This window comes from Macaca thibetana, chromosome 3 (genome assembly GCF_024542745.1).
Source record: "Macaca thibetana thibetana isolate TM-01 chromosome 3, ASM2454274v1, whole genome shotgun sequence".
Taxonomy (NCBI): Eukaryota; Metazoa; Chordata; class Mammalia; order Primates; family Cercopithecidae; genus Macaca; species Macaca thibetana.
In genome coordinates, this window is record NC_065580.1 from 99603598 (window position 1) to 99617001 (window position 13404).

At 40.7% G+C, this 13404-nt stretch overlaps 1 protein-coding gene across 7 annotated transcripts in view; it reads right to left on the reverse strand.

The window, feature by feature from the left end:
* The window catches only part of CPVL (carboxypeptidase vitellogenic like), a 205656-nt gene that overhangs the window by 121251 nt on the left and 71001 nt on the right, over positions 1 to 13404 (reverse strand). For all 7 annotated transcript variants that reach the window (XM_050783202.1, XM_050783200.1, XM_050783205.1 and 4 more), the window contains 2 exons: positions 9365 to 9543; positions 1128 to 1246 (listed from right to left, as the gene is read on the reverse strand). In XM_050783202.1, the coding sequence (XP_050639159.1) occupies positions 1128 to 1246; positions 9365 to 9533 (288 nt within the window). In that variant the 5' untranslated portion in view covers positions 9534 to 9543. The remainder of the gene's footprint in view (positions 1 to 1127; positions 1247 to 9364; positions 9544 to 13404) is intronic.

A 13404-nucleotide genomic window follows, 5' to 3' on the forward strand; every position in this document is an offset into this window, starting at 1 on the left:
CTGACGGCTACTGTGAGCCCAACCACAAAGGATCTGGAATTCTTCACCATTTCTGACATGCCCCAACCTGACCACATCCCACCACAGGCTGCTCTGGGGTGAACTATGTCAAGAGGCCATGTAGTTGAGAAAGCAGGAAAGAAACGTCAAGAAAATATAACTCAATAGTACCAAGAGAAACAATGTAACTTGAAAACAACCCTGGATTAAGCAATTTACTCAGTTACTATAGATGCAACCCAGCTATATGCAAATCAATGCAAATATAAACAACACCCTCCATAGGGATAGCTTTTTCTTTGCTTTCTCTAGCCTCTAAAACAAATCCAATTTGGAGGATGAAAATAGAAAATTACGCTGCAGTGGAATAAGATTTGTTTATGCATCTCAGCACTTCTACCAATACCCGCAACAGCACCCCTAAGCTAAAAGTGTCTTGTTCATACAGAAGAAAGGCATGATTTAGAGGTGAATGACATAGGATTGGTGAAGTAGAAAAGCATACCCACCTCTGTCTATAGAGATCTGGGAAAGTGATGGCCTTTCCTGCCAGAAACCTTTCTACATCAGCAATCCTCCCACTCTTCTTCTGTCTGAGTTCAGTTCTGTCTCCTCTGTGGCCCCACAGCACAGAATATGCTCAATAAGTGGGTACTGAGTGCATGAAGGAGTCCACAGACAGGGCAGTCATACAAGGCCACGGCTGACTAGATAGAAACATACTTTGCCATGCATTACCTGTTAACTTCAGGAATCTCCCTACTTCTTATCCCCCTTGGGCACCCGCCACCCATTCCCGCCCTAAGTATTTTTAGAACAAAAATACAACAAAACGATAGGAAGAAGACTGTGGCAGGAAGAAGGTGGTAGTATTAACACTCCAAATAAGGCTGCAAGAAATTTAGAAGCTGGACACTTCCCACTCCCGCCAAAAACATTTGTTTCCTGCCCATAAATAGAAACACCATGCAGATTTGCTTATTTTTAGAAAAAAAAAAAAAAATCTTATTTTTAGAAAAAATCTACGAGATTTTTTTTAAAGACTTGTAGGTCAGTAGGCTAACATTTCTACCCTCAAACGGCAAGCCAGCTCTTGAACACTGGTGTTCTTTCTGTTGGGCGTCTACCTGAGCTGGGAAGAACCAGAAGAAGAGGTTGCTGTTGTAAGTCTTATTCACGGTGAGGAAGCCGGCATAACTCTTCACGTTCAGTCCTAGGAAAGGACTGACCAAACTCAATTCTTTTCCTAGTGGGAGGGAAAAAAAAAATTTACTCAAGGATTATAGAAAACAACAACAACAACAACAATGTGAGCCATCTATCTCAGTCTGGATGAAATGAAGTGATTAGATAAGCTAAAAGGGGATTGGTATGAAAGGTAGTTCCTTCAACAAATTCCAGCCTGCCCCTGGCCAGTCCCACATAGTCCACATTCACAATTTAGCCAAGGATACGTGAAAGTTTTAAGTCTTTGGGGAGGGGTGACCAAATATATTTTACAAGCTGTGATAAGGTTGTTTTTAAAGTTCTTTTAAAAAGAAGAAAAGAAAATCTCCTATCATCACACCTTGCATAAACCAAGGTGTTCACCCTGGGCCACATGGAAAGGAGCAGGATAAAGTAAACTGACCTGAAACAGTGGGGTGCAAGAGTAACAATGTGGTGAAGCAGCTCTCGGCCTCACCCCAAGAAGGCTGGTGTCCTTCACGATCTTGTTTACATGAAGGCAAAAAGGCTGTCACATCTACTAAGAGGAGTGGGTCAAGGCATATGGGAGTGTGGGCGGCTGTGGACAGTGGGGAGACTGGGGGTGACCTCATGGCTACTCAGGGGGAACCAAACAGGATAATGGGACAGTTGTGGAGGCCAGGGGTCCTGGTTTTTTTATGGCACCATTGGGATAGGCACAGGGAAGGAGTAATTGGGGATGCTTAGATGGCCAAGGATGCCCAGGAGTAAAGAATGCTACTAGGAGCTGACATTTACAAGGCCACGTTACCAGGGCTTTTACATGATGTGGGAAGTATAATTCTCATTCCCACTTTAAAGATAAGAAAGCTGAAGCACAGAGAGGTTAAGTGACTTGCCTGAGGTCACACAGCTAGTAGAGGGAGGCTGGGATTAAACCGGGCAGTCAGGCTGCAGAGTTTGTTCCTTCCTCCAGGGCTTTCAACTAGAGTGAGTCAGAAGGTGCAGGTGGCAGGGAGTGGGAAAGGAAGTAGTGGTCAGGAAGGGAGTAGCAAAGGAACAGAAAACAGCAGAACGTGGTGGGAAGTAAAAGGGAAAATCTGGGCGAAGGAGAAGAATCCTTTAGTGGTGACAAAGAATGTGTCCCCAGTAGGAACTAATCACGCAAGAAAAGCGATGTAGGTCTGAGCCATATTAAGTTGGAGACTGGTTAGTAGCTTAGGAAGCTTGACTCCTCACATGCCATCAACTAAAGATGCCTTTGGTGGCAGGTGGAGTCCTTAGACTCTGGAGGGCTAATTGTTAGCATCTCTTCCCAGCTCAGCATTCAGAGACAACATTGATAGGATAAAATAAGCCAAGGTGACAATATTTACACTCAAGGGAATAGATGCTATAAGTCAGGGTCCTGACTCCAAGGGCTGGTTGCTAAACTTTTACCAGCACACTGCTGTTTTGGGACCACTAGCTCCTCTTTTAAAAGAGGCATGCCTCTTAGCCGAGCATGGTGGCAGTGCTTGTAGTCCCAGCAACTTGGGAGGCTGAGGTGGGAGGATCACTTGAGCCCAGGAGGTCAAGTGATCATGCCACTGTACTCCAGCCTGGATGACACAGCAAGACCCTGTCTCAAACACAAACATATATATAGGCATGCTTCTCAAAAGGAAAACCTCTCATCTAGACCACACGGTTCCTTTGCTGATCCTAGCACTCCTATCAACCAGCTGGTGACCCTCTTATTTAACCTCCCTGTACTTCAGTTTCTCCTCTGTGGAAGATGGACTGCCCGTGGGCCACCTGGATTAAAAGAGCCCCACATGTAAAACCTATAGAAAGAAGCTGGCAGGTAGGGAGCAGAATTACTGTTGCTATCTGTGAAATGCACCTGCTGATTAGGAACAGGGAGCACCTCTGAGCAGAGGAGGTCGTGGCGACAAAGGAAAGGTCTCAATAGGTGGTCCTTGAGGGTCCTGTTAGGCCAACACAATAGGAGAGCATGGGTTTCCTAGCCTGACAGAGCTGGGTTTGGAATCCTAACTAGATTAGGACTCCCCAGCAAGTTGCTCCATCTCTCTGAGCCTCTTTCCTTTTATGCAAAATGTAAATACTGATTCTGCTACCCTGGGCTTTCTGTGAGGATCAAACAACAAAAATGCATACGAACCCTTAGCCTAGCACTACATATAAAATAAGGGTTCAGTCAACTGGAAGCAAAAGTTATAATTAGCCTTTGGCCACTCCAAGTGAAGTCTAGAAGAATTTCCCTTTTCTGGCTCAGCCTGGTGCTCCCAGGGAAGTCTGCTTAATGCAACCTCTGTAGGTCTTCCCATTCTGTTCCCAATGAGATCTATCCCTCCTCCATCAGAAAAAAAAAAAAAAAAAGCCAAAGAAAAAGAGAGAGGGGAGGATCTTATGAGAAAGAAAAGGGAGGTGTTCGGGGAAAGTAGTTTTTGCCGCTCCTCCCCTCCCACTCTTCCCACCATCTGTCTTTTTTCTTCTCCCCTTCTTCACTTCCACTCTTAATTAGCCTACAGAAAGATCACCCCCCAGGGCTGGGCAGCTTTTAAAATGCTTTTGAAATATTTTTAGCAGAACTATTAATCTTCTCAAAATCAAACAGAGATACTAGCCCCCTCCCCACCCCCCGCAAAAAAGGAGAGAAGTAAAAACTGTGGATCGGAAATGAGTGAGATGTGGACCACAGAGAGGTAAATGGGAAGAAGAGGATTTGAGAAAGAAGACAGAAAAAAGTGAGAAAGGTCCAAGTATAATGAGAAAAAGAGAAAATATATAATAGAAAGGAGCTGGAGGGAATGGAACAGAGGAGAGGATGATTGAATCAATTTATCTCTCCCAAGACCAGCACCCCACAGGGTCCATGGACTGCTCTCAAATGATTCAGATGTTCACTCATCCCTCCCTTCCCGAGGATGCCAAAGTAGCTTCTCTGCTACCTTGTACTTGGGTATATTTCAGACCTTCCCTCCTAGGTCAGGAGGTTGGGAGGTGGGGAATTTGTCTTCTTTAACTTTGCATACCTTGGGACTTGGCATGCTGATTTACACACCTAAGACATTCAATAAATACTTTTTAATGAATGAATGTTAACAAATGAATGGATGAACGAGTCAACAAATGAATGAACTAAAACAAGCCCCACTGACAATGCACTAAGACTAGCTCATTTCTATAAAAACCTCCTAAGGCAGACCTTGTTAAGAGAGCTAAAGAAATTTAGAACTTTTCTCTAGCCCATAAAAAAAGTTTTGCCCTGTTTCAAATTTTTTTTTTTTTTTTTTTTGAGACAGAGTCTTGCTCAGTTGCCCAGGCTGGAGTGCAGTGGCCGGATCTCGGCTCACTGCAAGCTCCGCCTCCCGGGTTTACGCCATTCTCCTGCCTCAGCCTCCGGAGTAGCTGGGACTACAGGCGCCCGCCACCACGCCCGGCTAGTTTTTTGTATTTTTTAGTAGAGACGGGATTTCACAGTGTTAGCCAGGATGGTCTCGATCTCGTGACCTCGTGATCCGCCCGTCTCGGCCTCCCAAAGTGCTGGGATTACAGGCTTGAGCCACCACACCCGGCCCCGTTTCAAATTTTAAATTTCCACTAACTAAATCCCAGTAAAATAATAAAAAATTTCATCAACTAAAATGACTTTTTATATTTTCAAATGTCCTGTGCATCCTATCACTGTAATGTGGAAAACAAACAAACTCCCAAGGTGGAGGAGTTTCTATCTTTCCGGCACCATGACTCACAATCCAAATGTTTAGAATAGTTTTAAAAAGGAAAAGGTTCTCTTTGAAGTGATTTTACTTCCTCCTTGTTTTTTACTGCTGCTACCAGTGTTTGTGATATTAACACTTTCAAAAACATTGGAGTGTGACCAACAAAGGGCTTGAACCAGCTAATCAGCATGCATGTCAGATTCACAAACACTCAAGTTATCAGCAGTGTGGACACACAATACCAGATCATAAGTAACAATAAATTAGGACCTACTAGTAAAATAGTCTTTAAAGTGTGAAAATGCAGTGTTTATAAACAAGCTAAAATGTGCCTCCTACGTTCAGTTTGTTTCAGGGAGTAAAGATTTATTCTAGCTTCAGAGAAAGTAAACATGCAATTACAATTACACAAAACTAAGCCAGTTAATTGGGGATTTGAAAAATAAAAATTTCCCTTGTTTTTTTGGTGAGCTACTGTTTATCTCGAAAATGTTCCATTGCAATAATAAGACTCACATTCCTAGGGTTTTGACAGACTCGATAAACAAAAGGGATTTAGGGGAGTGAGCTGACCATCTGTCCAGAGCTTCCTGAACTTTCAGCAAAGCGGATGAATAAAATTATCCTTAATTATGTTGTCAGGGCTACATTTGAATACCCAGATGTAACAGATTTTGAATCAGCCACTTAAAATTCTGTTCAAAGAATTTGACTGTGTAGCGTAACTTCAGGAAGTGATATTATACACAGATTTACTATTTTAAATGTTGTCAATCATCAGATGAAGATCTACCAATCTTGATATAGAGGGTGGAAGATAAAACTACTTCCCTTGGAATCTTTCTCGGCTGCTATAGTACCCATAACTGAGGAATGCTTATAGGCAAGAAAGACAGGAACAGAAGGGATGTCAACAGTCTCTCAGATGGATTTCTCTGTATTCTTTTTACTTGGTTCCACCAGATGTATGATACAGATACACCACGGTCACTTTCACTTAATGCCTTTGTTTAAGCTGCTTCTCTCCTTTGGTGTGCACAGACCTTTCGCTATTTACATCAATCTTACCCAACACTCTGAAGTCCACAGCTGGTCATACAGCACAGTGGTTCATACCATGGGCTCCGGGGTTGGCCAGTATAGGATTTAATTCAGAGCTGCTCATATACCATAGTGGTTCATACCACGGGCCCTGGGGTTAGCCAGTACAGGTTTTAATTCCAGCTCTGCCACTTACTAGTTTTATGGCCCTAGGCAAGATATTTGATTTTTCTGGGCCTCAGTGTTCTCATTTGTAAAATGGGAACAATGCTTATGGATTTTTCATTAGGGTTGCTCTGAGAACTAAATGAGCTAATGGATGTAAAGCACAATGCCTGGCACATGGTTGGTACCCAAATTTAAATTCCATACATATTTATACATACATGTATAGGTACTATGCTAGGTACTAGGGATATAATGACTAAATGTTAGCTACTTATTATTTTTACTACAACTACTATAGCTTTAGTATTTTCTCCCTAGATTATGCCAACCAACAGGCATACGTTCCTTCTCCGAATCTCCAGTGCACTTACTTCAAATGTAATACTTTAGTACGTTAGTATGCACTACCCAATTCCTTAATTGTTTTGTGTGTATGCATCCGGTCACTTTAGAAGAACACTTTAGAAGCTTGTGAAACAAACAGAACTAAATTATAGTAGGCAAATCACAGAGTAGAAGTCAGAAGATTTGGGTCCTAAACCCATCTCTGCTACCCAACTCTATTGCACACATCCCGTTGGGCAACTCAGGTAAAGTATTTCAGTCTCAATTTCCTCATATGTGGATTGGTAGAATTTGGTTATAACAATTACTTAACTCCTTTTCAATCCTACAATAAATGGTTTGCTTTGATTTACTGTTAATGAACATAAATCTAAGCCATCAGAATCCACTTGTTGAGGAAGCTGAAATACGTACATGTAATACAATTTGGAGGGTTTGAGTCAATGATACTTTGCCTCTTCACACGCATCTGTATCAGCCCATACAGTGGGGCAGCCATCTTCCCATGACTTCTCTATGCGAGGTAAAAATCAGTCCTTTTTAAAATACACTAAATACATTATCAAAGTTTTTCATCTTTCCTTAGAAAAGAGATGGTGAAACTTGAAGCCAATGTGTATTTCAGAAAAAGACATATGAACAGCACTTACACATACCCTTAAAATGTAAGAATGTCTTCGTGTAAAACAAAAACCAAAAAACAATGACATCCTATTGGCTGTGAGAATACTTCGAATGAATAAAATTTGCTTTATTTTAAACTTCTTTGTAGAGTATTTAGATTTGCTTTTGATCTTTAAAATGACCATTTGTGTAAAATTTCCAGTGTTGTTCTTCGTTCCCATCACATCTGCCAAGCTGCCAGCTTCACAGGCACCATCTCTGCCTTTCCACCTGTGACAAGGGACAAACTTGGGGCTCCCGTGTGCCAGATCCCTGTCTCTCACCTTCTTAAACACAGTCTCCAACAATGGTTCCCCAAACCAAACCAACTCCCCACTCATTATTTCAATCAGCAAACAAACATTCTCTCCTATTCTGTTGAAGACCCTTCCTGGACCCCAGTGCACCCTCCAGCCACTATGCCATTTCTCTGCTGCTCTTTGCAAACAGCTCCTCAGAATAGCTACCTGTCTACTATTTTATAGCTCAGGAACCTGGTGAAGTTCAGAAAGTTGAAATCATTTACCTGCACAGTGATTAAGAACAAAGAAGCATTAAGAGCAGATACAGGGCCAGAGGCGGTGGCTCATGCCTATAATCCCAGCACTTTGGGAGGCTGAGGCAGGCGGATGACTTGAGGTTAGGAGTCCGAGACAAGCTTGGCCAACAAGGTGAAATCCCATCTCTACTAAAAATATAAAAATTAGCCAAGCGTGGTAGCGCACACCTGTAATTCCAGCTACTCAGGAGGCTGAGGCAAGAGAATTGCTTGAACCCAGGAGGCGGAGGGTGCAGTGAGTCGAGGCTGCGCCACTGCACTCCAGCCTGGCAACAGAGCAAGATTCCGTCTCAAAAAAAAAAAAAAAAAAAAGAGCAGATGCAGGTCATAAATTTTAGTCTCTGATAACACTACGTGATATATATTTTCCTATTAGTAATAACAATAGAAAAACCCACAATCTCTAAATAAAGCCATTTGCAAACACTCATATTTGGAGAACAATTTATAGAGTACAAAAAATTTTCATGTGCCTTATCTCGTTGGATTTTCATAATATCTCTGCAAGTTGGGTAAGTTGTTAAATCTCCATCTTATCTTAATGAGAAAACTAAGGCCTAGACTTGCTGGATAAGGGGGCACAGCAGGGAGGCTGTAGTGAGGCTGTCTGAGTATGAAGCCTACACACCAGCTGGTATCTGCGTGAACTCTGGCTAGTAGCTCAATCTCTTTCTGTGTTGGTTTCACATGTATAAAATGGGTCCACCTCCCTGGGATGTTGATATGTTTAAATAAGTTCATGCAGAAAGCTTGGAACCAGTGATTGACTCATAGTAAGTTTTAAGGATAGTATTAGCATTAAGTGCTCACTGGGGAACAGGCACTCTACTAGTCTTATAAATAAAATGCTGCAACTCAACCATGCAGGTAATTCAGCCCTGGCTAATTCTCATTTTAGCTAAAAACTCAGATAACATATGACATCAAGTCATTAATATTTGAAATAGGCCAGGTGCGGTGGCTCATGCCTGTAATCCCAGCACTTCTGAAGGCTGAGGAGGGCGGATCACCAAAGGTTAGGAGTTCAAAACTAGCCTGGCCAACATGGTGAAACCCCGTCTCTACTAAAAATACAAAAATTAGCCAGGCATGGTGGTAGGCACCTGTAATCCCAGCAACTCGGGAGGCTGAGGCAGGAGAATCACTTGAGCCCGGGAGGCAGAGGTTGCAGTAAGCAGAGAATGCACCACTGTACTCCAGCCTGGGTGACAGAGAAAGACTCTGTCTCAAACAAACAAACAAACAAACATATATATTTGAAATAAAACAACTGAGTAAAAATACTGAAATACATTTTGCATCCTATGGGTTGTTTTAAGAAAAACTATTGGCCAGGTGCAGTGGCTCACAACTGTAATCCCAGCACTTTGGGAGGCCAAGGTGAGCAAATCATGAGGTCAAGAGATCGAGACCATCCTGGCCAATATGGTGAAACCCCATCTCTACTAAAAATACAAAAATTAGCTGGGCATGGTAGCGTGCGTCTACAATCCCAGCTACTTGGGAGGCTGAGGCAGGAGAATTGCTTGAACCTGGGAGGCAGAGGTTGCAGTGAGCCGAGATCACACCACTGCCCTCCAGCCTAGTGACAGAGTGAGACTTCGTCTCAAAAAAAAAAGAAAAACTGTTGAATTCATGCCAGTGGTTCTCTGATTTAATTAAACTTACTTACCTTTTTGGATCTTCCCAGCTTCAATGTAAGGGGTGAGAAACAACGGCTGTCCTGAGTCTCCCTTAGGTGGCATGGAAACACTTCTGTATAGGGAGCGAAACAGCCCATCACAGGGGCCAGGCGCCAACAGGACCAGCGAAACAATCACCTTCCACATGGCGCCAACCATCTCTCAGGGTCTAGGATAAAAACAGCATTCCAAAAATGAATCAAAAGAGTAAATATTTACCTGGCCCTTTTACATGCAAGAAATTCATTTATTCACTTAAAAACATTATTGTGTGTAAAGGCCCTCTGCAAGGACCTTGGATAGCACCATAAATAAGCACACCCAATCCCTGCTTACCCTTAAATTCACAGGCTAATGGGAGATCCTTCAAGGGATTTACAATGTCAGTAATTTTTAAATTACTGATTTTTTTTTTTTTTTTTTTTTTAACAGAGTCTTGCTCTGTTGCTCAAGCTAGAGTGCAGTAGCACAATCGCGGCTCACTGCTGCCTTGACCTCCTGGGCTCAAGCAATCCTCCCATCTCAGCCTCCCAAAGTGCTGGGATTATAGGAGTGAACCACTGACATTTTCTAAAATGCAGTTTGGAAAGTAAATTCAATGAAGGATTCAGTAAAGCCTCAGAACAACAAGAACTCTGTAACTGACCATAAATGGGTGGTAGAAATCACTATGTCACCACAGAAGGGCAGAGGATTGAGAGCATATTTCAGGTCGAAAGATCATAGAAAGGCCTTACCCAAGTTGGATGTGGACAAAAGGTGAATGGTTCTCAGACAGGTGGGAGAAATGGGAAAGGCATCACGGGTGGGTAGAAACAGCTTAAGCAAAGGTGAGACCTCAGGCATCCTTGCACACCTTGCAGGGAAATTTCAAAGAAGCAATGGATTTCTGCTTATGTTCTCTATCTCTTATAAGCCCCCCGTTTGTATCAAAGAACAACAATAACAAAAACAAAAACAGGAAGGAAGAAAGAAAGGGGGAGGGGGTCCTACAACTACCCTTAGGTCCCTCCCCTTATTGCTAGCTGATAAGTAAAGACATTAGGCCCCAAACCATTAGCACAAAGCTTTCCAAAGATCTTCAAATCTGATGTTTGCTTAGAATATTCATCTGAGATGATAATAGTAATGGCATAAAATTGTATAATGATTTACTTGTACATCAATATGTAAATTATACATATAGTGGGCTTTCCCATGTATTTGTAGCTGATTTGAATCTCCTAATTTCACCAGTGTTAGAAAAAAATGAATGGTATTTGTTAAAGCACGCAGACAAAGACTTTATTAGGATAATGATAGGCACAGGGACCTTGCAGTCAACAGAGTCTTGCAGCAAGGGAGAGAGATTGGGCTCAACTCCAAATGCAGCATGGGCCAGTGGGAATTTATAGCTAAGGAGCAGTGTGGGGGTCAGTGGATGGAAAATTACTCAAAGGAAGCCTTGGGGTAAGGTGGATCTGGCTAAACCTAATAGGATTCTCGCTGAAGACAGGCCAGGGTGATCAGACATCACCTGGGGGATGGTGCAGGATGAGAAACCTGGTCAAATGTTGAGGTGATCGGATGTTGATGCTGGTGGTTCTTGGTAAAACGACTTACCAGTGTCCTTTGCTAAAACTGGATTTTACAAGGAAGTGCACAAATGGGCCAAGCAGAAGATTCAGAAGCCTGACTAAAATTTGGCCAAGGAAAAAATCCTTGTCACCAGGAGAGTGAGGATTATTATCACCAAATTCAGATAAGGAAAACTTGAATCAAAAGAGTATCTCATGCAAGGACATGAAAGTAGAGAAACCAGGACTTGACCCCACTCAAGGCCAGGACTAGGGAGAAATGAGGGAGGTACGGATGTAGGGTCAGAGCTCATCTTGATCTAAAATGTTGACCATTTTTGTTATCACTAATTTTTCTCTGTATTATATAGTTTTTTAACTATTACCTTAAAATATCACTGATCTTGAGTTTTTTTTGACACTTTATTAAGTTTTACACCTGAGGCAGTGCCTCTCTTGTCTCGCTCTAATCCTGACCTTGCAAAGTAGGGAATTACGACAAGCACACCAGGGCCGTTGTATGACTCTGCACTCCTGCTATTTAAGCATGATCTATGTTCTTAGCTGTAAATTCTAAATCAAATACATGAAATGAATGAGTACTCCACACACATTTCTGGCTGCAAAAAGAGATACATAATTATGCAAATACAATGCCTGCTTTGGTTCAGTGCTTTAAAATGCCAAGCCATTAGAACATCTTAAAAATACAAAATGTGTAAAAATCTTTTAACCACATGCTTACTACAACCCAATTTGGCATAACATGAAAATATTGATTATAGCAAATTTTAAAAGCTTTTCAGGCACATTTCCCCAGTAAGATAAAGGTTTATAATTATAACATGATTGAATATATAACCCTTGTCATGTCTCTCAGGGTTAACTTACTAGAGTTCTCCACACTTAATGTAAATAAGACCAGCCGAATCCAGTATGGAGCTAAAAAATGCTTTTGCCTATTACTGACTATAATAAACAACAAAATGAATTTAGGAACTGAAATTAGGTTCCCAAGAAGCCCCAGGGTAATGACCTCTATGGCAATGTTAAAACATTTTTTAAAATTATGTGAACTTGTTTACACTGATGCTTTTATAGCATAGCTACTTTCAAGGGATGCCTGAAATCAACAATCTTACTCTCTAACTGGTTCAGAAAAATATATATATATATGCAATATTAAAAAAATAATGGAAGAAGCTCTTCCAGTAGGAGGTTTTTTTGTTTTTTGTTTTTTTTTTCCTGGGGACAGAAACAAGAAACCAATCATGCCGTCTAATTTCTCAATCTTCCTGCTGCCAATCCCCAGCCCCCTTTAATGGAAGCCATTAATATTTAAATAACCAGGGTAGTTACAGCACTTCCCTTGTAAGCAGATGTTGACTCAAAGATGTTAAAGAATGAAAAGAGGTAAAACTGGTCCTGTTTTAATTGATATAAATCTAATACATAAAAGTAAGAACTGGGTCAATTTAGTAGATCTCATTAACATTTAATCAAATAACTATCTGAGTCATGGTTTCCCATGTAGGTGAATTAAAGCGCCGACATATTTCATTTCACAGTTCTCATTCAACAGTCAGAATTCCTGTGCTTAGCTGTTATCTCTCCTTGTGAGAATGAAAGCTATTATCATAAATGGAGAAGTGGGTTTTTTAAACACCCTCTCGTGTGTTTTTGCTTATCCTAAATTAGCATGAATCTTTTTATTTATTGAATATTTATTGAGCAATTTCTAAACCAAGAAACCTGATACTAGATAGAGGATATCTCCCACAGAAAGTTGAAAAAGAAAACTGTTAACCCTACACTTTATCATACCTACTTGAAATAACATGAAAACAGTGGTGCTATTTCCAGTTCAAACATATCATATTGAAGAATTCCAACAAAATGTTCTTCTTAATAAATGTTTAGAAACAGAACAAAATCTAGGTAAACACAATACAATATTGATAGAATCAAAGAATCTAAAGGTCAAAAGTATATAATTTGCTAAAACTGTCTTACTAAACCTTAAATATTAAAGTTGAAAATCATGTGTCCAATATATAATTTTTGATATGGAACAAAGCTATTTATCCACAGTGTTCTTTAGAATAAAAAAAAATTGTCAATAAATAAAATTTCCAACAATAAGACATCAGATAAGTAAGTTACTATACACCAAAAAGATAAAATTATTATACATACAGCAATTAAAATGATTCTACTAAGAATGTTTTGAAAAATATAATATTATTAGGTAAAGAAAAGCAGAATATTAGATTGGATATATGGTTTTTTCCTTATTTAATACTTCTTAATAATTTCTAAATTTTCTACAAAAATTTTGTACTCAGAAAAAAATAATTTTGTTGCTTCTTTAAAAAAACAAAGTGAAGCAACTGCTAGACATGACAGAAAAAGTGCTTATTCCTTATTCCTTATTACTACCTGGGTATGACCTCTTCTGTTTCCTAGGAATAAGG